At 43.7% G+C, this 25,689-nt stretch overlaps 1 protein-coding gene across 2 annotated transcripts in view; it reads left to right on the top strand.

The window, feature by feature from the left end:
• Positions 1–707: 707 nt before the first annotated feature.
• Positions 708–25,689, top strand: part of ILDR2 (immunoglobulin like domain containing receptor 2) — a gene marked incomplete at its 5' end in the record, with an annotated part of 58,636 nt that continues 33,654 nt past the window's right edge. Inside the window, 3 exons of one of the 2 annotated variants that reach the window (XM_082656899.1) lie at positions 708–768; positions 16,761–17,093; positions 17,956–18,079. In XM_082656899.1, coding sequence (XP_082513025.1) covers positions 723–768; positions 16,761–17,093; positions 17,956–18,079 — 503 coding nt within the window. The remainder of the gene's footprint in view (positions 769–16,760; positions 17,094–17,955; positions 18,080–25,689) is intronic. The other variant, XM_082656898.1, reaches the window with a different exon arrangement.

Below are 25,689 nucleotides of genomic sequence, written 5' to 3'. Positions count from 1 at the left end.
ATTCTGCTGAGCCCCTCGGTTCCTTGCACTGTCAAAAAGGGAACCGAACGGAGGGGCAGGGCAGGGGGGTCAGTGAAAGAGCACACCCTTGCCAACAAGTTATGCCAAGTCCCCGCAGGTCCCTCTGTCCCAGTTCAGAATGTCCCTGGCCACGTGCGTACCCAGACTCCCCCTCCTCGAGTCCCCAACCCCGCTTCTGGCTCGGGTTCCGAACGCTGGCTTCGCTGGGAGCAGCCGCGCTGATCGCTCCCGGCTCCGCGCAGCCCGCCCTGCCGCCTCCCCCGCGCCCCCTCTCCCCCCTGTACTTTGTCACTCAGCGCTGACCTGCGGCCCGCAGGGGCGTGCACGTGACCGAGAAACTTTGGTAGCCCCGGGGCGGCTGGCGGCGGGGCCAGGAGCCGGCGGCTGAGCTCCCCCGCGCGGCGCGCTCTGTGGCCGGAAGGCGCTCGGTGGGCCGAGCTGCCTGGGCGTGCGGGTGCGCCAGCCCGCGGGGAAGGCGCAGCCGAGCGCCGCGCGGACCCCGGGAGCCCGCGGCAGCGCGCTTGCCGCCGGCGGCGCGGTCAGCCCGGGGCCCCGCCTGCGCGGCCCGGGCGGCGGCGCCCAGGGACGCCGGGGGCCCGCTCGCGCCCGCCGTCGCCTCCGCCACTCGGTTACCTCGATCCTCCCGTCTCTGTCGCTTCCCACTTCCCTCACTCCTTAATCTGGATGGGAAGTTGGGGAAAATGGACAGGGTCGTGCTGGCGTGGGTTGCTCTCTTCTGGCTAACAGGTAAGAGGCGTTTTCTACCGAGACGGATAACTTTATATGTATTCCGGTACTGGTACAGTTCTAACCCTAGCCCACCCACCGCACCCCCAGTTACCCCCCATTGTGCTTAAAGCTGCTTAGCAGGCTGGTGGTAAGTGGGGGGAGGGGTGTGTGTGTGTGTGTGTGTTAGAATGATGGGGGAGGCGGGGAGAAACCCCGTATCAAGTGAGCTGGATCGAGATGCAGGTGTTTTGACTCATTCGAGATATGAGATTGTTCTTTCCAGTGTTCATTTCTCCTTTCATACAACGGTTCTTCCTCGGTCTTATCTTGACTTTGTAATGCTGTGAGTCCTGGGAAAAGCCTGGTTGGGAAAAAAAAAATGAAAGCTCGGAGGAAACTGATTAATTAAGAGAACTGGTTTTCTGGGGGTTGGAAGTAAAGGAGTGTCTTCTTAATTCCTTCCCTAGAGAAGCCGGGAGCCCCAGGGGCATTCTTTAGTGGCTCCCAGGTGTGCAGGGGAGCGGGGATGAGGAAGGACACGGGGATGGAGGCTTGATTGGTTGTGGAGTTGAGGGCCCCACTCGCATTTGGTACCATTTGGGGAGTGGTCCCATAGAAGAGAAGAGCCTTCTTCCCCCCATAAACAGGTGGGAACACCCCCTAATAAAGATAATTTGCAGAGACATTCAGAAGGTAGGGCCTTCCCTTAGCATTAGAGTCACTTTCTCTAGCTGAGACCACTGTGTTTCCCCCTCCCTTTTGGTGAACTTTCTCCCCACCCTCCTGGGGTCTGGAACGGCTCTGGTTCCTAACACATGTTCCCACAGGATGATCTGTGAGGTTGAGAGATAGGTGGCCAGGCTGAATGGGCAGCCCTGAGAGATTCACAGAGCAGCCCTGCCTTGGGTGGAGGTGGAGGGGTTAGGAAGGCTTGGGTAGTCTGGACTGGGTCTGAGGCAACAACTCAAAGCAAGGTGGAACCGAGTGATGGAGGAGAGGAACAAGGGAGCAGAAAAGTGGTGAAGACAAGATGGGGTAGTGAAGGGCAGGAGAGAAAATGGAAAATAGCACCAAGAACAAAGTTGTGTCCCCTCTGGGAGCACTGAAGACTGGGAAAAATCAAGTCAGTAGGAAAAGAGGAACAAGATAAAAATATCTAAGGCAAGTGACTGAAAGAGGGTAAAATAAATTTAAGAAGAAAGACAAAACCACTATGTCACTTAGCTTCAGAATAAGATTATAGATTGCTTCAGTTTTTCTTTCTATTCCTAATGAAGGGTCCCTAACACTGGCTTTTGCCCCCTGTGGGGCTTAGGTTTGGGGAGGGGTCCCTCAGCAGAGTTAGCCTCTTCTCTTGGCTGCTGTGAGTTCATCCCTCCCACATTATTCAAATATGAATCATCTCTAATTTCAGGGATTGCCTGATCCACGTCTCCCCACTCCCCTGGCCTCCCAGTGCCTTCTACTTCCACCCTCACTGATTCTGAACGTCCTTAATTTGCCTCTACTTCTCAGTTATCATATTTGAGGGGAACTTTGGCCTCGAACCTTTATCACCGCCTCCCTGAAGTCCGCTAGGCATCTGGGGAGGGGTCCCCAAGTCAGAGGCGCTCTTCCAGACAACCTGGGGTATACCCAAAAAGAGCTCTCTAGGGATTTGCAGGGCATGGGGCAGAAGGGGAACATATAGCCCTTGCTAGATGGCTGACAGCTTTTCATGAAATGGTCCCTGGGACCATCTAATTCAGTCCTCTCAGTTTATACAAATGGAGGCCCAGAGAGGCAACGTGCACACAGCAAGTGTGTGTTGGAGCGGGCGCTAGACCCAGTCCTCGCAGACCCCGGGCCAGTCCTGTTTGCACTCTCCTGAGCTCCCTCTCTGAGCTTTGTGGGGGGTGTGTGTGTGGGGGGGGGGTTGTTTTTGTCTTGAGGGAAGGTGCTGCTTCATCTGGTCTGTGCTTTCTCCCATCCGTACCTGGAGAGGTTGCTCCTGCCTGGAAGCAGGCAACAGGTTAGTTATCAGGGCCATCCCAGCTGTCAGAGGGCTGGGACTTCCAGCCTCTGCAAGTAAGCCTGGCTCCGGAGATCCCACTGGCATCCCCTGGTCCCAGTTTCCCCTTCCCCCCCGCATCCCACTGTGGACAAGCCTCAGCCTCAGCAAAGTGAAGCAGCTAACAATGGCGTCTGGGGAGAGGGAGGGAGGGAAGAGAGAGGAGCAGCAAGGATGAGATGGATTCAGACTCATTGTTCACAGAGCAAAGGTAAGACATTTCAGTCCAGCCCAATCAATGAATCCTCTCTTGAGTGGGTGGTGGAAGGGGAGGGAGAAAGGAAAGGACAGATTAAAAATGAGTCAGAGAGCCAGGAAAAAAACCACATTCATTCTCCCTCTCCTTCCCTTTCTCTCTCTTCTCTCTTTATCTCTTCCTCTCCTCCCCTCCCCCCCGCCCTTAGTTTCTCTCTTTTCATGCAGGCTGAGCAATTTCTAATCAACCCTTCAGGATTTTTTCCTCAGACTCTAACAGCTCCTTCCTCGTCTTTCATTACAAAAATTCTGTATTTTTTTTCTGCTGTATATTTAGCCTCATGATTTCTCATTGTCATTGTGATGCTGCTTCCTGTAATAAATTGTTTTGTTGTTGTCCTTGTCGTTTTGCACGAAACAAAATGCTTACCAGCTGCTCTTTTAGCAACAGGTACCATCTAGCAATAGGACTTGAGGAGGGTTCACTCTGTCTTTGTTCTTGAATATGGATGGCGTTTCAGCCCTTCCTGGCAGCAGAGGCTGCAAGAAACGCCAGAGCTGTGGCGACACTCTGGGAGCAGGCAGTTCGTCTTCCTGGAGACTCTTTTGGGTCTCTCTGTGACGAAGAGTGCTTGTTCTATTAGCATTTCTTTTGGTACCCTTTTGGTTGTATTCATTCATTTATTCATCTTTCTCCAGGTCTGTATTGAATTCCTATGGTTTCTAAGTATTATGATAGGTGCTGAGAATAGAGAGAGAAAAGACACAGTCCTTGCCCTCAAAGAGTTGTCAGTCTAGTCAGTGAGTCAAATGAGTTTTCAGGTAATTTTGATATGGAGGTAAGAGGTCCTATGATAAGAGCCATGAGAGCTGCACAGGTGCTACGAGAGCACGGATGAGGCATATACGTGCCTGAAACCTGGGGTGGGAGTGGAGCAGCTCGGAAACAAACTCCCAAAGAGGTGATGGCTGAGTTAATACATTTATTCACGCACAGTCAGCTGCTGAGTTACTTTCACATCCAGGCATTGTGCTGGGGTTAATAAGACAGCCCCGCCTTCAAGGAGCTTACAGTTTGATGGTGGAGACTCCAGTGATGGAACAGTGATCACACAATTATGGAATACCCTGTACAAAGGCCATGATAGAGATCTGCACTAACTGTTGTGGGTGCCTCATGGTGGCTTCTAACCCAGCCTGCAGCAGGCAGGGAGGTATCCAGACACGGTGGCTGGTTTGGTTTGCATTCAGGTAGATGCGTGGTGACCATGAGAGGATGGGCTTGGGTATGGAGGGTTAAAGTGTAATTAGCCCTGGGGAAGGAAGAGTTGCTTTCAGAGATTCCTGACACCTTAATTTCCATTATCTCCTTTCCGATCCTGTATACTTTTCAATTTTTCTCCCTCCTCTGTTCTACTTTCCTCCATGGAAGAGACCTTTTTCATACTGGAGCATCTTCTTCCAGCATCTTGTCACAGCCCTCTCCATGTCCCACCATGCTCAGCCTGGGTGCTTCTCTCTAGACTAGGAGAGGGGGGTTGTTTCAGTATCCCCATTACTCTTTAGAGTCATGATTCTGCTGAATGGCTAGTTTATACAGATTTGGGTATTAGTTCTAGTAGTCCTAGTGCAACACTATGCTAGTACCATGCTGTGGTCTTAGTTCAAGTACCTAGTGCTTAGTACAGCATTAGTAGCATTAGTACCAGGACTTGGTTAGTGGAAAGAACCCTGACCTGGGATTTGAGGATTGGGTTCCAGTCCCATCTTCTTCACAAATTAACTGTATATCCATGGGATCTGGGTCTTATGATCAGTTTTTTTCTTTTTGGCATGTAATTTTATTTTTTCATTGAGATATAATTGACATGTAACATTAGTTTCAGGTGTACAACATGAGTTCATGTTTGTATATATTATGAAATGATCACAACAGTAAGTCTAGTTAACATCCATCACCATATATAGTTACAAATTTTTTTCTTGTGATAACTTTCAACATTTATTCTGTTAGCCACTTTCAAATAGTCAACACAGTATTATTAACTATAGCCATCATGCTGTGCATTATATCCTCAGGACTTATTTATTTTATAACTGGAAGCTTGTAGACTTTGACCCCCTTCACGCACCCACCACCTCTGGCAACCACCAATCTGTTCTCTGTATCTATGAGCTCATTTTTTTGTTTTTTCTTTTTAAAGTTTACATGTATAAGTGAGATCATACAGTATTTGTCTTTCTGACTTATTTCACTTAACATAATGACCTCAGGGTCCATCCATGTTGTCACAAATGGCAAGATTTTATTCTTTTTTATGACTGAATAATATTCCATTGTGTGTACATGTATATAAATATAAATTATATATATATATACACACATATAAAAAATATACATGGCACCTTCTTTATCCATTCATGAAGCGACGGACACTTAGGTTGTTTCCATATCTTGTCTATTGTAAATAAAGCTGCAGTGAACATGGGGTTGCATGTATTATAATCTTTTGAATGAGGTCACATCTTAGGTCACTTTCAGCTCTAAGATTCTATGGTTCTGAACTTTTCTCCATTTAATTTTGATGAGTTGGAAATCAAACTTACAAAGCAATAGATCCTTAGTGAGGAGCCATGGAGGGAGCCCCATTTGTCTTCAGCCTTTCCCTGACCACTAATGATTGGAATGAAAAATGGCAGCTGGGAAGGGAGAGCTCTTGTTACCATTTTCAGAGGAACAAGTGGAGTAGCACTGCGTGCTTGGTGGACAGGATAGGGTCCACTCTGAACAATTAAATGTAGTCATATGGGGGACTGCTGAAGCAAGGCAAGTGCTTTGGGCCAGATGAGATGAATCCTACTCTAGCCAACATGGCCCTAGAATGTCCCTTCTAGTCTCAACTTCTTGTTCCAGGACACACTCACCTCTTCACCCCTTCCAACTATTTTAGCTCTTATATCAACTTACCGCCAATCAGGAATATAAAGAAAGGTATGATCTGACTGTTCCTCTTGCTTATTTAGATACTGTAATGCTTTTCTATGTGTTAAATGGCTTTCATGGACATTATCCCTTTTGTTCCTTCTAAGTAAGTGAGGCTGATATTACCTACCTATACATAAAAGGGAGTAAATTACTTGTCTAAGTCTATGGTATCTTATTGATTATCATAAGAAATAGTGTCACTGACTTACATATGACTTGGTTGTTTCAAATGCCTGAATCCAAGAGAAACATTATTTTCTGGTTAAGGTGGGTAAAACTGGAACTCCTGATTTAAGGGAACATACATGGTATCTATTATGGGGCATTGGGTAGTGAGGCTCAGAGTTCATAGAACTCAGGGAAATATTACAGGGAGAAGTGATGAAGAATAGCATTTAGTATTTCTAATTAAATCCTAAGATCTACAGGAAAAGAGTGAATGAGGAGTGCTCTAGTGAGGCACAGGAGAGCAGTGGATGTGACCCTGTGACAGCAGAGACTGCTGGCATGTCAGAGCCCCTCTGGGACTAGGGGCTGGTACTGTGCACCCAGGAGCTACACAGGATGTCACTGTGGCATATGTACGCTTAAAATCTTGGTCTTCAAGATGGCTTTTGGCTTCCTGAGAATGAAAGAAGGCATTTTGGATAACTAGAGTTCTTTATGGGCCACGAAACAAGGAAGAACTCAGAAGAACATGATGCTTCCCTGTTCTCCTACAGCAGCTAGAGCCCTGCAGGACGTGGTTCTCTAAAATAGGAGTAGAACCTTCACATTCAACTGGGATCCTGCATCGTTACTCCTCCTTTGCCCTTGGCTTGTCAGGGGGCTGTTGGGGGAGAGGGATGAGGCTCAAACTGACCTGGATTTGAATACTAACCTAATAGTTTACCTTATTTTCTTTAAAGTGGGGAAGCTAACTTACCTTATAGGGTTGTTGTGATAATTAAAATGAGATTATGTACAACTCGTAGCACAATATTTGGCAAATAGTAAGCTCTCAATACTTATTATGAACCTCAAATAGGAATATTAGTCAGCATTTTGATGCAGCAACAAGCAACCCCATAATCTCAACAGCTCACAACACCAAACATTTAGTCGCTCGTGTTCTATGAGAGCTGCAGTCAGTTACAGGTCAACTGTAGCCAATTGGTGGACTTGGCTCAGTTCCAAATGTCTTCTTAGTCCAAGGCCCAGGATGAAGGAGCAGCCACTATCTAGGCATGCTGTTCTCATGGTGGAGGACTCAAGGTGGGTAGGGGGAGGGCACAGAGCCAAACCACACAAATGCCTTTTAAGCTTCTGCTTGGACAAGTCTTATGGTACATGTACTCATATTCCATTGACCAAAGCATGTCACATGGCCAAGCTTCTAGTCATTGGAGTAGTAAGTGTACTCTACCTCCAGGGAACAATCTAAGAGTGAGGAGGGAAAACTAACTGGGAACAAATAATACAATCTATCAACTGAGTTAAATCATTCAACAAATGGGTTGAGTACCTACTACGTAGCAGACTTTTTAAAAGCCTGAAGGAGAGAGCTTGTTATTAATGGCAGAGACAGATGACTAAATAGGAACTTCTCGGGCAAGGTGATGTGATTCTCTAGGGTAATATGACTGCAATAAGAGCAAGAAGAAGCATCTACAGGAAGTGCTAGCTGAGGAAGTCCGGAAAGATAGGTAGGAGTTACTAGAGAAAGAGTGGGACGGAGAGAAGGGAAATTTACAGAGGAAACGGCATGTGCAAAAGCCAACAATCAAAAGAGGACATGATGTTTTTCAAAAAGTACAAATATTTTAGTATAGCTGGAGAATTTAGTGGTGTGGGAGAAATGGAAGAGAGTGGCCCCATCTGAAATGAGCCCTTGTACCTCTGAATGCCTAGAGGGAGTCTTTAAAAGGGTGAGAGTAAAGGAGTGCTGTGATCAGATGTGCATTTTCGAAATATCATTTGCACCTCAGTGTGAAGGGTAGATTAGACATAGGCAGACTTGCAGCAAAAACCAGCTAGAAGATGCTTACAGAAAGAGAGGCAAGATATGATGAGATCCTGAAGTCTTGTGGTGCAGTGGAGATGACAGAAATGGACAGAGTGACCAGAGATGGAGGAAGTAGTCCATAGTCCTGGGTTGGTTGGATGTGGAGGCTGAAAGACAGGAGTATCAAAGATGCCTCCAGGTACCTGGCTTGGGTCTGCTGGGGATGCCATTTGTGGACATGAACTAATATAGGAGGAGAAACGTGTAAGGGAGGGAGAGACAGGTTCAGTTTTTTTCATTAGATTAGTTAGAGTATAGCCTAAGATGCTATAACAAAAAGACCCTAAAATGTAGTAACTCATACAAAATTGTTCTTTTTTTTCTCTCTCCCGTAACAGTAGAGATCTAGTGGGACTGAGTCTACCATTCCCAACATGTGGCTCCCAAGACTGCTCCAGTGATAGTTACTCTTCAGCAAGCAGAAGCAAGGAAAGCAGAGGGTCAGGGCAAGTAGTTTATTTTTAGAGAGGTGGCATGGAAATAACACGCATCACTTCTCCTCACATACCTTTGTCCTGAATCTAGTCCCATGGCCACAATTAGCTGCAAGGGAGGCTAGGAAATGTAGTATGTGGCTGGCCAGATTAAAACCTGGGAAGTTCTGTTACTAAAAGAAGGGAGCAGTTAGCATCTCCATCTATAGAATGATGAGTTTGGGGTGCTTGTATAACATCCAGATGGAGAATGAAGTTATATATTTGGGTCTGGAGCTTGGGTGAGAGATCTAAACTGGAAATACAGGTAACAAGTTGATAAAAGTGGAGAAGAGCTTTCATACAGGAGCTTTCTCTGTCCAAATGGCTGATCCATCCTAGAAGTCTGACCCACCTGAATGAATCAGGACAGCTTCCAAAGCACCTTGGCCCTGCAGGGTAGAGACTGACCTCTTTTAGTACTGCTTTAGTCGTATTGGAACAGCATGTGGGCCAGCTAGACATTACCCACGAGCTCATTTCAGATCTCTGGAAGACGAGGCAATCAGACAGAAAGGAGATATGCTTCTTGCTTTCATCTGCACAGTGGTGGCAGAGAATGGGAAAGCATGGCTCCATGGGACACACAGAACATATGTTTAATGAATGGCAAGCTCGGTGTGCACAAGTGCTAGAGTTATTGGCAGCGAATAATAACTAGGCCATGAGCAATGCCCACCTGGGCGAGGGCAGCACCAGTGTCTACTTTAGCCCCATGGGAAGGGGGGGGAGATACTGATGCCCTTTAGGAGTCTTGGGGAGAAAACATGCAAGAATGTTGTCGTATTTTTTATTATCTCAAAATAGTACATCTGGTCACCCTAACCCTAAAATGGATCACGCCATTAGGTACTATGGTAGCAAACAAGAGAAACTGATTCTGTCCAATTTAAGCAGGAAAGACATTTATTGAAAGGAAATTGAGTAACTTGCAGGACTAATAGGCAAGCTGGAGAACTAGGCTTAGAAAATAGGCAAACAGCAAGGAAATGTCTACTCTTCTTGGTAAAGGCTTTTTTTTTTTTTTTTTTGCGGTACGCGGGCCTCTCACTGTTGTGGCCTCTCCCGTTGCGGAGCACAGCCTCCGGACGCGCAGGCCCAGCGGCCATGGCTCATGGGCCCAGCCGCTCCGCAGCATGTGGGATCTTCCCGGACCGGGGCACGAACCCACATCCCCTGCATCAGCAGGCAGACTCCCAACCACTGCGCCACCAGGGAAGCCCGGTAAAGGCTTTTTTATTTTATTATTTAACCCAACTATATCAAGAAGATGAATGGTTTCTACTTCTGGGGGAAAAAAGGTTCAAGCTGTGTTTTGTCTTTAAAAATTGAGCCTGTGGGTCATCATTTCCCAAAATGCTTCGCTTCCCATGCTGACATTGCTACTAAGAGATGGACACGCCATGGACCAAACCTAGTGGAGATGCTCGGACACTCCTTATCCATCTCTTACACTTAGAAAACCTGCCCATTAATTGTTCCTAAAACAATGTCCTAGGAAATTGGGACAGTATGTTAAAAATGTGAGGACAGAAAGATGAATTTCTTAAAGATCTAAGTTAAAGGCAGGAAGAGGAAGATGTGTATTGTCATACTGAATGAAGAAAAAACTTAGGAGTCTGAAAGCCAAGATATGCTGGTGAATGGGCAATTCTGAGGTCAAATCCCACTTCTGGGAGTTCAAGAGTTAAGGGATGGGTGAGCTTGATACAAAATTTCTAAAGATGCCTGTCTGTGGTGATGATAATTTTCCATGATCTTTAGCAGCAATCTTTGTTTCTCTAAAATGGGGCTGTGCTTATAGATCTGCCTCTCAAAGATGCTGGCAGGAATAGCTTACAACTAGTGGGGAAAAGGAACTTGCTTTGAAAAAAATGAAAGTACTAAAATAAGAACGGCATTTCTGTAGATACTGCTTCTGTTATCCTTGCAAGAACACAATTCGTCATGTATAGAATCCTTTTCTTTACATGAGAATTGGGGCAGGAACTTATTTTGCCACATGCAGTGAGGCATTGTCTGCACTTGGAGCTGATCCTCCCTGGCCTGGTGACTTGGTACCCCTGGTGACTAGCTGAGATGGGAGCTGATGCTCTGAGCTGTCACTCATCACTCTACTTTTAGGCAGCTTTCCTAGTTATTGACCAGAATCCATTCTCTGCACTGAGGACCACCTGCTAAGAAAGGCCCTTCCGATTCACTTGTTCATTTGTTCATTCCACATATTCATTCCATAAAATAGAGCTTGCTGTATACTGAGGGTACAGAATCAACAAATCCTGGTCCTTGCCCTCAGGGACCTTAGAGTTAGAAACCAAGTTTATATTGAATTTCTCAAGCTCAGAGACTGGTCTTTAAAATCTGTGTTCCCAGAATGTAACATTGTATTTTAAAACATATTTTTGAATGAATTTGTATTAGATAGCCAAGGGTGGTTTTCCTGAGGATCAGGGGAACAATAGAAACAGAAGGAATGGTCTCTAAGAATGATGATTCCCTCCTCTGCAAATGTAGAAAACCACCTGTGATCTTCAATCTTCAATATGTCTTCTTTCAGTCAGGAGTCCTAATTTTTACAGATGTATTCTATATAGTATGATATAGGACATACTTCACTTACTTTACTCTTTCCAGTTTTTGGGGATACTTGATTTATTTTGTAGGATGAAACATGGATTCTTTCCATACTCCTGTAAAAGCTCTTATAAGAGCTTAAAAACACAAGTCCCTTATGGTGTCACCCCGGCCTGGACTCAGACTCCCAGCCTTCCCATTGTGCCAGCACGTGTTTGTTCATGTGTGTGCATGACACACACTCAGTGCTTCTTTCAGTCTACCTCCCAGAAACTCCTCAGTTACATGCCCTGATGTTTCCCCAGGATGGGAGAATAACATATTTATAGTCAAAGAATGGAAAACATCTTAGTATGCCTGGAACTTGCATGGGCCCAAATCATGGAGAAGACCTTACATGCCGTGTCAAGGCATTTGGGTTTTATCCTAAAGGAATGGGAAGTCATTGGAGGCCTTATAGCCTGACATGATTCGATCAGTCTTTTAAAAAAAGAATATTCTAGATAGAAAAAATGTGGAGAGTACATCGGGCTGGAAGTAGGGAGACCACTGAAGAGGCTATTATAAAACCAAAAATGTAATGAGGACTTGTATAAAGTGATAGTAAGAGCTTTGGGGCCAGTCAACCTGGGTTCAAATCTGTCACTTGCTAACCCTGAGGTGTTTGGCAAGATACATACAGTTTCTGAGGATCAGTTTCTTCATCTGTAAATTGGGTGTAATGATAATACCAACTTTACAGGATTTTTGGAGAGAATTTATTAAGATACTCCATGGCACTTAATACAATTTCTAACATACAGTAAGTGTTTCATAATCACTTCCTGGTAGAAGGAATAGAAACTTGATTTATTCCCACTAGGAGTGACCATGGGAAAAGAGAAGGGTCAAATTTGAGACAGATTTAGAATTAGTGGCCACTGAATATGGTTAGAGACAAAGAGGAGATGATCAAAGCTATGAGTTCTATCTACGATGATAGGACAGTGAGTATACTGGCAAAAGAGCTAGGGAGACTGGTTTATAAGCAAGAGTTGAGGTGGGAAAAGAGAAGATGATGAACAAAGTTTGGATATGTTTAATTTGAAGTATCTGTTAAACGTGCAGATGAGGTTTCATGAAGTTGAGGGTCTGAGACATAACGGGTAGTTGGAACCACGGGAGAATAAGATTTCTTAGATCAAATGCACAGGTTAACATTACAAAGAGGCTGAAAAATTTTAATTTATTTACCTGGCATTCAAAGGTATTCTTATTAGCCTGTATAGACTCCAGCATAAGAAGTACTAGGTTTTTGGCATCTGACAGGTGGTAACATAGAAAAACAAAAAAAATCTATAAGAGGTGGGACCCAAGTTCAGGATACTAACCTAGCCCCAGGGCAGATCTATTGGGAATTGGAGTCAGAGGGAGGGTGTTCCCAGGCCAAATCTCAGTGTCCCTGGGGAACTGTCAATCTTGGTCCTCATCCAAATTAGCTACTATCTCTGAAGGGCCCGATCTGGGGTAGGAGTGGGTGTCCCATGAGAGGTAGTTTTTGAAGTTGGGTGGATAGCAAGGTTACAGTTTCAGATATGGATCAGTCATGTGTGAGGATAGAGGGAACAAAACCTACAGTCATGTGTGAGGATAGAGGGAACAAAACCTAATCCTCAGGAGAAGGGCTTATATCAGAGCCCAGGCAAGCAGAATGGAACTCAGGGCAAGGCTTTGGTACCAGTGGATTGCAAATCAGGTGGAAACACAGTCTCACATAAACACAGGCTGAGGGAAAGACATGTGGCTCAGTGGGTGTAGGAACCCCTGCCCTCGCCCAGAATCCAGGGTTAGGGCCAGAAGAGCAATTCTAGACCTTACCCTCCAGTGGGAATGGGGTTCCTAATAGGTTTGGCCTGGGCAGGCTTGGGACCTGGGTGGCATTCATCCTACATTTTGATGCTTCTAGAGCTAACACAGGGATTGGCATCTTCAGCTTTCTCTCTAACTCTTCACTTTTATGGTCCTCAAAGATCCAATAAACTGACATTTCCTTGAAATTCCTAGATCTGTCCTCTCCAGCTATCCAGATCTATCCTTAGCTTAGATTCCCAAGGTTTCCATTATACCTGCATATATATACATCTCTGTGTATGTGTACACACACTCAGGGTACCCTCGGTTTCCAGCTTCCAGGAGCAGCAACAGCTACATTTATTGAGTGCTTACTGTATACCAGTGTTATCCTAAGTGCTTAGGATAAAATCTTTTTTTTTTTTTTTTTTTTTTTTTTTTTGCGGTACGCGGGCCTCTCACTGTCATGGCCTCTCCCGTTGCGGAGCACAGGCTCCGGACGCACAGGGTCAGCGGCCATGGCTCACGGGCCCAGCCGCTCCGCGGCATGTGGGATCTTCCCGGACCGGGGCACGAACCCGCGTCCCCTGCATCGGCAGGCGGACTCCCAACCACTGCGCCACCAGGGAAGCCCAGGATAAAATCTTATTTAACCCTCAAACAGCTCCATAAGATAGTTACTATTATTCTGGTTTTACCAGTAAGGAAACTGAAAGTCCTAAGACTTAAGTAATTTGCCTTATGTCATGCAGCTAGGAAGTGGTAGGGCTTGGATTCTAACTTAGGACTCACTCTAAAATCCATGCCTTTAATTATCATGCTGTAAAGAGGCAGATGTTTCTGGAAACATATTCTTTATTCTTTGGAACATGAACTTATGTGTGTGTCATAGAAGCTGTGAATTGACTAACCTCTATTAATAATTAAGGGAGTGCACAATTTTAAAAAATGATAATTAAGGGAGCTGAATGGCTTGGTCAAGTAGCTAATCCATTAACAGAGAACAGAGCTGAGGAGGGGGTTATTCTTAGTAATCATCTAATGAAGAAAACCCCATACTTAACTCTCTCAAAAAAACCAAAAACAACCCTCCCCCCCAACACTTTTGTCTGCACCTGCCTCCTTTGCTGGTTTCATTTATCTTGGAATGCTAAGGAAATGTGATTTCCCAAGAAGAGCCTGAATAGGTAGCAGAGAAGAAAGGTGGTTGGTCAACTACCGAGCATTGTGCTGGGAACAACGCCTGTGATTGGTTATCCAGTCTCAACCACTGCTAACTGAAGACACTTCAACTCTCTGTCCCATTTTGTTACCTGGAAAACTGGAGCGTGAATAAGGTTTTGAAGAAGAACTACAAGGTTAAAAATTAATGCAATAGAATTTAAGGAGAAACTGTTAAAAAAAAAAAAAAAAAAGCCTTTTCCTCATCCAGGTGTGTGAGTTGGAAAGAGTGGAATCAGCCACACCAACATTTGGGGGTGGTGAAGGGAAGCAGTGGAGCCTGGGAACTAGGGTTCTTTTCTGAGCTGGGGTTCTTTTCTAGGAATTATTTGCCCCTCAGTGGGGCTGATCTACATAATTTGGCTGTAATCAAACCTATTAGTGGTGGATGTTCATCGAGATTCAGGAGCCTTAGAATGGGAGGCGAGGCAAAAGGCAGGAAAGGTGAGGTAGGATTTGCATTTGAGATCTCCCCTCTACTGGTCATGGTCAAGGTTCTCTGTTATAGAGTTCACTCTCTGCAGGCGCCCAGAGAGAGAGAGAAGGTTTGTTAACAACTCTGTTGAGTAAGGAATATGAGGCTCATTTTACAGGTGAGTATTGCTTAAGAGGCTTCATTAAGGTCTCACCATTAGTACAACGGCCAGATGAGATTCAAAGCCCTATCTTTTGATGCCAATGCTCTCTTACTATACTATGCTGTTTATAAGTCATTTAACCCGTTTTCTCTGCAAAGTCCTAGAAATTCCCATGTTAATAGTCATTCATTTGCTCCCCCATTCCTTCATTTATTCCATAGTAGCTATCGAGCACTATTTAGTGTTTAGCACTATTTCAGATTTAGTGTTTCGAAACACTAAATCTCAAATATTCTGTTGCATTCTCTTCCCAATTCCATAGAATGCAGAAACCTTTTCTCCCTAACAGGAATTAGAACCTAGTTTTCACAGTGCTTTCATGGAAGAGAGGCACTGGTCTGGAACTCAGAAGTAGGTACAAATATGGTATCTTGCCCTTGTTAAGAGAGCTTCTATAAAGACAGTTTCATGAATAAGTGCATGTTTGAGCTGTGAGAGTGAGTTTGCTTTGTGGGATGTCATTGGGACCATGGGCAATAGTGAAGAACAGTAGGCTTCCCCTGGAAACTAGCCCTTTCTTGTATGTCTCAAGTCCACCTGCAATTCTGGGGTGAAACTCTTTGCCTCAAGCTACCTGAAGCTGGCTTGGCAGGCTCCTGGATTCAACTCTGAACCTCTTTATCATGTCTTTCTATTCATATTCCGTTTTTCTGCCTCTCATCGTGATTCTACTTCTGCTTCTAACCTTAGATCAAGCTAGAAACTCTTAACTCTCCCATTCACCTGAAGAAGTTATGTTCTCTTTGCCTGGAATTTCTAGATCTTACCATTGAGTTCATAGAAGCCCTTTGCCTCTCAAACACTCCCCTGGGCTTTCATTCACTGAAATTTCCCTCTCTTTCTTGGACACCAAGCCTCAAACTGATCTTTTTAAACACTTAAACTTCTCATCTGCTTTCTAGTCTCCCCCCACCCTTTTTTGATTACCCTTCAAAGCTTTTGAACTTAGTCTACTGCTTTTGATCCAAAATTCTCCATTCCTCTCAAAGCCTTCTTTTCCCCTTAATCTCTGTCTTGTTTGCTGGGTCACCAGCTGGAAGGGAAGTCACTTCCTCCTGAAGTCATATGTCCTGGCTTCACTGTCCTCATTTATCAAATAGCTGTTGAGTATCTATGGGTTTCACCCAGGACAGCAAGATAAGACACATTCCTTACCTGACCCGACAAGTCTGATGGAGGCATGAAAATAAGTATAAAATTATTACAAAATTATTATAGTAAATGTCTAGAGGAGAATGCTGGGGATACTGATGGCACAAAGGAGGAAGTGACAAATGGATTGACTGGTCACAGAAGACTGGACAAGAAGCCTTTGAATTGGTTTTGACAGATGGAAAAGAGTTTCTCAGGAAGAGAAGTGAGGAAAAAGCATTCCATAAACAAGAAATATCAAGATCTAGAGGTGTGATATACCACGTCCCACTTGGGGGAACCGTTAGTTTGGTATCATCGGAGGTTGGTGCTCAAATGGACGTGCTACAAGATGTGAGGCAGAGGAGGAGTAGTTGATGGGGCACCTTAAATGCCTTGCCAAGAACTTTGGGTTTTGTCCTGAAGGCCATGGAGGATGAGCGAAGGGTTTTAAGAAGGAGAGTCATAACAGTCAGATTTAGAAAGATAACCTGAACTTATAGCAAGGAGAATGGACTGCATGTGGGCAACTGCCAGCAGGGAGACCAGACGAGAGATTATTGCAAAATTATAAGCAAGAAATGAGGAGAGCGTACACACAAGCAATGGTAGTGGGGTTAAAGAAGGGGAAGGAAATATTAAAGATGTTAAGAGGTCAAGTTGACACGACTTTGTGACCAGTTGGACACTGGGAGTGAAGGCAGGTTTCTGGACAAGGCAACCAGGTAGATACTGATGCTCTTCATTGTGATGGAGAAAACAAGGGGAGAGACAGGTTAGGGAGGTAAGGTGGAAAGGCACACCTATGATATGTGAGGTGAGGTCCAGGACACTGATACCATTTGGACATGTTCATTCTCTTTTGCAGCCATAGCTGGAGGCCTTCAGGTCACAGTGCCCGACAAGAAGAAGGTGGCCATGCTCTTCCAGCCCACTGTGCTTCGCTGCCACTTCTCCACGTCTTCCCATCAGCCTGCAGTCGTGCAGTGGAAATTCAAGTCCTACTGCCAGGATCGCATGGGGGAATCCTTGGGCATGTCTTCTCCCCGGGCCCAATCTCTCAGCAAAAGAAACCTGGAATGGGACCCCTACTTGGATTGTTTAGACAGTAGGAGGACTGTTCGAGTGGTAGCTTCCAAACAGGGCTCGACCGTGACCCTGGGAGATTTCTACAGGGGCAGAGAGATCACAATTGTTCATGGTAATAATGTCTCTGTTTTGAATCTAGGGAAGATTGGTTCCATTCTTCCCAGATACAAGAGGATGTCAGCCTTGCGCCCTTTCAATCCCTCAAGACTTTGATTTTATGGGGGATGGGAGTATCAAGAAACCTAGCAAATTGCTTTAATGGGATGGCGTGGAGAGGAAGGATGGAGGCTTGTAATATCAAGAGAAGACAGAGATGAGCTTTGGAAATAGTCTTTCATGAGCCTGACCTCCAGCCTGAGGAATTTATTATCAGAACTGAATTGAAATGGGTTCTAGTGAAAGCTTTCTCAGTCAAATACCTCACACCTTGACACCAGCCTTTATTGCCCTTTCCTTAACTCAGAAAGCAGACTTCCCTAAGAATTTCCTCTGCTGGGAGAAGGGATGTATGTGTACAAGTTTCAGAGCCAGGTAGATACCATGGCCCAAGCCTCAGGTAGTTTTACATAAGTTCCACCCTTTTTCCTGCTCCCTACAGCTTTGGGCAAGGAAAAGTTCCAAATTTTGAAGAACTCCTGTGAACCCAGCTCATTTCCAGGAGTCCAGGTTAATTCTGGAATTTACTTGGCTTTCAAGGGCCTCTGCAGGCCTGGTTGAAAGCAGTCTTCTATTCCAGAAACCAGACTGGAACTAGACCAGTTTCTGGGGGCGCTCTAATTCTCACCCCTTAGGGATGCTAGCTTTTATTATCGTTTCGTTGTTTGTTTTAAATAAAGCAAACATCTCGTCAAACACCATCAGGGTAAAGAAATAGAACACTACAGACACCCAGAAGGGCTGCCCCCCCCCCATTGTTTAGTGTTTTCCTTCAGAGGACAGAGTTTAGGACCCGGTCCTTCTCTTTGTGATAACAGATGCAGATCTTCAAATTGGAAAACTCATGTGGGGAGACAGCGGACTCTATTACTGTATCATCACCACCCCTGATGACCTGGAGGGCAAGAACGAGGACTCGGTGGAACTGCTGGTGTTGGGTAAGTGACAACCCTCAGTAACATTTTCATCTTAGACTGCTTGCACTGTTCCCTCTTCTCGCTTCTCCTCCCTGCGTGTGTCAGCAGGTTGCACGCACAGGCTTTACCTTTGGTGCACAGACAAACCAGTTTTAGAATATGTTCTTTATGAGCAGTAGTTGTATTTATTATATTTTGTTTCTTGGTGCCTATGGCCCACATTTTACCATTTTCCTGAATGTTTCTTCTGCTTTCTTAGTTTTTTCCCCTCCTTTCCACTTGCACCTTTAACCCTGATTTCTCTCTGCTCTTATTCTTTACATATGCTAATGATTGAGGAAAATGCCAGAGGCCTTTGAAGCAGGGTAGAGACAGCTGAGAGATAAGAATTCGCTGGTGTGCTAGGATCTCCTGAGACAAAGGAATCTTTTCCCATTCAATTATCTCCACTTAAGGCAATCCTAAGGAAAGATGGCTGTAAACTTTTAATAATAAAAGGTGCTCAGTGAAAAGAGCTATGGGGGAGACGTAATAGTGTTTAATTGGAAGGCAAATTTCTTGAAACCTAAAAGTGTCCAAGTTATTCGCAAAGCAACTATAATCTAATCCTTATTAATATTAATTTTTTCATAAATGAAAACTCATTATTTTTGGGTACTTTTCTCTTTTGTGGATTGGAGGAATATCAGTGGGAGATGACCTCCTTGTATGAAACTGAAAATTGAGCACATATTTCGTGCTCTGTAAATGTTGGCTGGACAAAAAAATTAGAATAAACATACAGAAATTAAGAAAAGAAACAACATTAATTGTAGGATAAAAGGTAAATCCTTGAAGCCATTTTACATTTTTTGTAGCTTCCAAGAAACCAGGTCTTAACAATTTGGGGGGAATATTTAAGGTGCTTTCTTTTAGAAGCAAATGAGGTTGAAGGTTAATTTTTACCCTCTGTGGGAAACTCAGTGCCCCAGGAGAAAATGGAATTTGCTTAAGAGTTTTAGTTTTACTCTATCATGACTTTGGCAAGTCAACTGTACTGCTTGCCTTAATTTTATAGTTTACAAAATGGATTAAGGTAATAATTATTTATTAATGATTAACCCTTTAATTAATAATAATTAGCCCTTTTTAGACAGTTAGATTATTTCAAATACATGTTTACTCAAATACATGAGTCCAGTATATGAAGCTTAACTGCTGTGATCTGTAAAAGAATGGGAAATACGACATATATTCAAAAGGAAATAAAAATGTAAAAGGTTTATATTGACATTGTAAAAGACTACAGGGCAATCAGATTCGGGATCTGCTGTGACTCTGTAGGGAATAAAAAGATAAATTTCTGCCTAATAACACAACTCTAATGTCTAAGTTTGAAGGAACAAGTGGCTCATTGAGCCTGCAATTAGCTAATTGTGAACACAGTTATTTGGCCAGTGCAACCATTTGCAGCAAAGTAATTGCCTGGGCAGGAAAAGGAGGCCAGGTAAAAGCCACTTTAAATAATTTGGTCCCAGATCTGCAAATGTGGGGAAATAAATAGAGTGAAAGCCTTGTCATCTGAGGATGTGCTGAAGTGTATGAAGGGCATTGCTCTGGATCAAAACATACAAAGCAACTTGGGCAAAGATGCTGTCCTCAGCACCACAGGGTGGGTGAAAGGAAGACTCAGATGAAAATGGTCAACAAAGATGGAAGAAAAGATAAGAACAGAAATCAGTGTTACCCTAAAAAGAACCATAAAGGGAAAGTGGGGATGCTGCAAATCAGCTCTTCACAGTAGAAGCAGCATATCTGTGAGATAAACAGATACATACTAGGGTTCTTGGGGAGGAGAAACACGTAATTCTGCTATATTCCACATTAATTAGAAATTTATTCTAAGTAATTAGAAATGTTCAAAGCATGGTAAATGTGCCATGCTAGTTGTGTTAGTTAATTAAAGGGGTTAGTTTGAAATCTATGAGAATTTTCTGGGTGCAGGAAGTACTGTATTTACTTCCAAATGCAACATTCTGAGTCTTCTCGGTCTTGACACCCCTTTAGGGAATTTTTCAAAGTACCCTCACAGTTTAAAGAATGCTAATTATTTGGTGGTTATATCCTACAGGCCCATTTGTTAGGTATTCTTTTTATGTGAGACTGGGAGAGCAACCTGATTTCTGAAGTCATCCTCAAGGAGATTAAGACCTCAGTGGGAAGATAACTGAGTCCACAGTTTGCTAATTACAACCTCCATAAGCCACTGAACTTAATATGAGGAATGGTAGGAGGAATTGGGAGGATTTGGTCTAGTGAAAGAGGACTTGGGAAAGGGAGCATGGGAAGTGTCTCCAGCTATCTGAAGTGAAATTGTATAGAAGAGAGATTGGAAACCTACTCTGTCTGTGTGGCTAGGAAGTTACAAAGGGAGCGAGTCCATCTGAGGATAAAGAAAGAACTGTTAACAATCAGACATCTAAAGATACAATCAGTGTTCTTAGGAGTAGTAATTTCTATATCCTTAAGAAGGTGGAAGATTTTTTATGAGTTATTATATCAGGCACTTATGTATAGGAAAAGGTGTTCAACTCAGTTATTTTTGAGCTTTATTTCAATTTTAAAATTCTTGGTTTAAAAAGTAGATGAATGTGAGTGATGTGACTACCTTGATAAATGAGAAAGTGACCTCCCGGTAATTCAGTCCACATGACAGAGACAAAAGACTTACAGGTTGGTTACAAGAGCATACAGGGTGGTGCTCACTCACAAGGAAGCCAGCAGGAATAAACTCTGGTCTTTTGCAGTAGGTCAGGGTTAAAAGGACTAATTCCACAAGAATGAGGATGAACTATTGATGGAGGCTTGAAGGAGCTGAAACTTGAGCTCTTCTCCAAGGATGATCAGGACAGAGGAATGAAATTAGATCTCAGGGTCAAAACAATAATTAGCAGCAGGGTGGACAGTGTATTAGAGAGGAGTGCTAGAACAGGGGGATGGGTTATGGGGAGGTGCAGCAGCACGGGTAAAAGGGAATGAGATTCTGAAGCAGAGGAATGAATTGAGAACAAACAGCACAGAAACGTTTCTAAGATGGAGTTGATGGATCCTGGTGACTAATGCATTAAAAAAAAATGAGACTGAGGGATGAGTCAAAAGGACACCATGGTTTCTAGCTAGCTGGGTAGCCAACTGTTCCGTCAACCGAGAGAGAGGCCACAGTTTGGAAAGCAGGTTGGAGAGGCAGGAGAATGAGTTTGGTTAAGAAAAAAAAAAAAATGGTACACATGAACTTATTTACAAAACAGAAATAGTCACAGATGTAGAAAACATGTGGAATATGAGAGGCCTGTGGGACACCAAGGTGGAGATGTCTTGCTGACAATTAGAAATATAGGTCTGGAACTCAGTGGAGAAACTAGGATTAGAGATAATAGATTTGAGAGTCATGAATGATAGTCACAACCATGAAAGACTAGATGAGTCACTCGAGAAGATTATATAAAATGGAAAGGGTCAAGGACAGAACCTTATCAGTCTTATATTCTAGTTTGACTTCATGTGAGTGGCCACACGGGTACTGCATGTGTATTTGTCTTGATTTCCCCTACGACATCGGACGCTTCTCAATAGCCCTAGAACATGAGTTCTTCAGAGGCAAGAACCAGTTCTCATTCACCTTTCTATCTGCAATGCTTAGCAGAGTGTCTAGAATAAAGAAGCTTGAATGAATGTTTTTTTAAATGATAAATGGGCAGAATCTGTAACCAGTATTTACTTTGTGACTCTTAAATGTTAATCAGTGCTGAGTATATATTTGTTGACTTATGAAGTATTTATATAATAAATGTCTACAGTCTCAAGTGATATATAACATGGTTTAATCTCATCGGTCATGATTCTTTATCTGGGTATTTTAATTTTTACTAGTGACAGAACCATCCGGGACTATGGTTGAAAGCAACAGAAGTAGACTTCGGCTAACTTAGGCAGGAAAGGAATTCATTGGAAGGATATCAAAATTGAAAGAAAGGCTGGAAAATCAGTCTCCAAAAAGGATAATATATGAGGGTAACACTTACTAGCTTCTGTAAAAACAACCCCTGAATCTCAGTGACTTGCCACCATAGAAGTTCATTACGTCATCTTGTCATAGTCAGATGTGGGTTAGGAGGCTTTTACCTGGGCAGTTCCCTCTCAAGTATGGCATAGGGGTCTAGGCTTCTCCATTGTTTTAGTTTGCTGTATTGGAGAACTTTGCTCCCGGCTGCACAGAAAGAAAAAGTAAGGAAGGTCATTCATGGGGGACTTTTTAGGGGTCAGGTCTGTCAGTGACATGGGTTACTTCTCCTATTATTTTGTTTGTGTCCAGGAAGAAAGTAAAAATGTTTTGATGAACACAGCACCATTCCTGCCCCGCCAGAGATGCTCCAGGGTCTATGTAGCAAGAATTAATAGACAATGTATTTAGGGCTCCATGGACATTAAAAAAATCAACTCATCTCTTTTTTTTTCTGATCTTGCATTTTCTCACTCAAGAATCAGTCTCAGGAGAGAGAGTCCAGCTGGTCCAGTTGGGTAGGTGTCCACTGCTCAGCATTAGGAGATTAGAGGCTCTTGGTGGCTAGGCCATCAACATACGGAGAAGAATTAATTCCCCAAAGTAAATTGGGGCACTGTTACCAAAAAAAGGGAGAATGGATGTGAGATGCCCCCAAAAGCAATAAATATCCACCAAAGTGATGCCATTACTACATCTACTACTAACATTAATGTACACTGATAATAATTTGACTTTGCAAAATTTTTCTATTATAACCTTGTAATGTAGGAGAGCAGGCATTATTTCCCTTGTTTTCCAAATGCAGAAATTAATGTTCAGGTTTTGTAATTATTATCCCCTTCCAAAAGAGTGTCTTTGATCCAACCCAAGTGTTTTGATTCCCAGCCTCATCTCTTTCCACGATACCACACGACCTGTCTATATTAAGAAGCTATAGAACGCTCCCCTGCGTAAGTCATGTTTTTAAAAATGTTGTTGCTGCTTTAGGCCATAGGTAAAGATTTTTACTTGTCCCAGATCTGCTTTAGTATCTCATTTCATTTCTCAGTGAAACCTATAACCAATGCCTGTAACCACTAACCTGGGCTCTCACTTCCAAGACATAGCTGTTTTTGTTCAGATTGTGGACCTCCCCACTGAGCATGACCCACCTTCTTTTCCCCATACATCTGAACCATCTACAGATCGCTTCAGATGCTTCTTTCAGAGGTTTCAGAAATATGCAAAGATGTGATTCAGAGAAATGGGAGGATAACTGCTGATTCAACACTAAATGCAAACACTATACTGAACACTCTTTAGTCTCTTTTTGATGATTCAGAAGGTAGAAATGCACATGGTGTTTAGGGTGCTTTGAGATGACAGTGACAGGTACCTTAGAAATATTTAGACAGATGTCTGGGATCGTAGGGCCATACCAGAAGACAGTCACAGAGGGTGGAAGTGCCCAGAAATCTGCCACCCTGAGATTAGACATTGGTCTGGGATCAGTGGCGGGAACAGTCTGTTTATAACCTGGAACTATGCCACTGTTTGGATAGGAATAAAGTTCCCTTGGTCAGCTCCAGCTGGCAGGAAAAGGACTTCACCATTCAGGAAGGCTCAAGTAGGGAAGTTGTTGTTTTAAAATCTAAAAGCAGCTCGCCTTGTTCTTACTTCTTTCTGTGCACAATATAAGGGCCTGACCCCTTCTTTCTGATGTGTCATGTGGTAGCTTGTTTTTTAAGGGCCAAGGAGATAAAGGAGGGGAAGGGCCCCAGTGGAAATATGGCTGGATGAACACTTGTGCCTGTGGACCGAGAAAAGAATAACCGGACATGAGCCGAGAGTGTTCAGAATTAAAGCTAAGAAAGACTTTCCTAATGGTAAATCACAATTTTTGGAAATTATGGTTGGTTGAAGGAGATTATAGAGACTCCCTCTCTGATGAGCTTTCAACATGGAACAGGTTCTCTTGTCCAAAATATTAGGATAAGCAAGATGGCTTTAGCATTCTTTCTATAATTTTGCCTTTATCTAAAAGATCCACAGATTGCAGAACTAATTCTCTGTATAGGGTGATGCCCCAAATACTGCTGTCCTGTTTTAGAAAAAATGGTACGTTTATTATAAAAACTTCAAACAAAACGGAAAAAGAAGAAAATCTCTCTTCAAACTCTCACCATCAGAGCTAACTGTTGTGTTCTTCAGAACCCTTTTAATTGCAAGGGATAGATTCTCAAACTGGCTTAGGGGACCTTTTTGGCTCAGGTAACCCATAAGTCCAAGGGTATTCCTAGCTTCAAGCATGACTGAGTCCCAGTGTTCAGATTATGTTTTAAAGAATCTCTATCTCCTCTGTGTTAGCTGCATTCTTGGGCAGGCTGTCTGCAAACCTGGCCCCTAGCAGGTCTTTAACACCTTTGCTCTCAGGAGGATAAACTGCCTCTCTCCACAGTGTCAGCAAACGTCCTGTTGTTGCGGGGTGGCATGTAGGGTACCACCAGCCCCAAATGAACCATATGAATTGAAGGCAAAAGGGTAAAGGACCAGCTTCCTAAAGAGAAGTTGGACATTTGTTTCCAAATGAAGAAGAAAAGAATGCCAGGCAGGCAAAAACACACAGTGTTAATATTTTGTGGAATTCATCAATTTCTGCTTCTTTTTAGGCCAAATGCCATGCTATTTCAGGAGGCCAGAAATAGGCTTGTTCCCAGCAGGTCCTTGTGAGTAGGCGCTAAGTTGGGATTGATTATTCCCTGTGAAGAATAATGCCACAGAATGTGAAGGTAATGCCACAGAATTACCTTTGTTTTCCTGTCGTGCTTCTATTTTTCCTTCCATTTCCTCCTGTGACTTATCCAGAAGTAAACATATATTACCCAGACAAGAGGTGGAGAAACAGGCATGCATTAATTTTAAAAAAAAAAAAAATCACATTATTCACAATACTGCGCCTGAAAGTGTTATTCCAGTCTAAAATCAACCTTTCTGCCCATTAGTATTAAAAAGCCATTAAGAACATAATAAGAAATCAGGGAATTCTTGGGAGGGGACATCTCGGAATTTGTCACGGGCTTTAGGGATTTTTGATGGAAGTCTGTTTCTATGGCTGTGCAGAAACACTCAGGCACTCACCCCCGTGTCAGTGCTGCCTCAATTTGAATCCTGTCCTACCTCCACCCCCAGGTGGAGTTCTGGCTGTTTAGAAAGGCTACTTGTTGCCAAGACTCCCCTTCTCTTCCTCTTTACCAGCCCTAGCCTGTGCTGCTAACCAGGAGATTTGCCGATTAAAAGGGCTTCAGCTCAGAGAGTTCCCATGGCAACAGCCTCCTCCTCGGAGGTCTTTGTTGCCTGCTCAAACTTTGATCTCTGAGAGTGGCTGCTGCTGTTTCTCTCAAAGATTTACAAACAGAGGAAGAGGGGGAAAGAATTGGAGGAGAAGAAAGAGAAGTTGACTCCTGGCAAAAGGGAGAGAAGGAATTAATTACCGAGTCACACTCTAGCCATAAATCTGGGGGTTACTCCTTTGGAATATCTTTCCATTTGGGCTGTGCCCACATTTTCCTTTGCAGACTTGATTATACTTCAGATGTCTTGGCTTCACATGAAAG

This window comes from Grampus griseus (genome assembly GCF_964374135.1).
Source record: "Grampus griseus genome assembly, chromosome: 1".
Lineage (NCBI taxonomy): Eukaryota > Metazoa > Chordata > Mammalia > Artiodactyla > Delphinidae > Grampus > Grampus griseus.
This window is presented reverse-complemented; position numbering and strand designations above follow the sequence as displayed.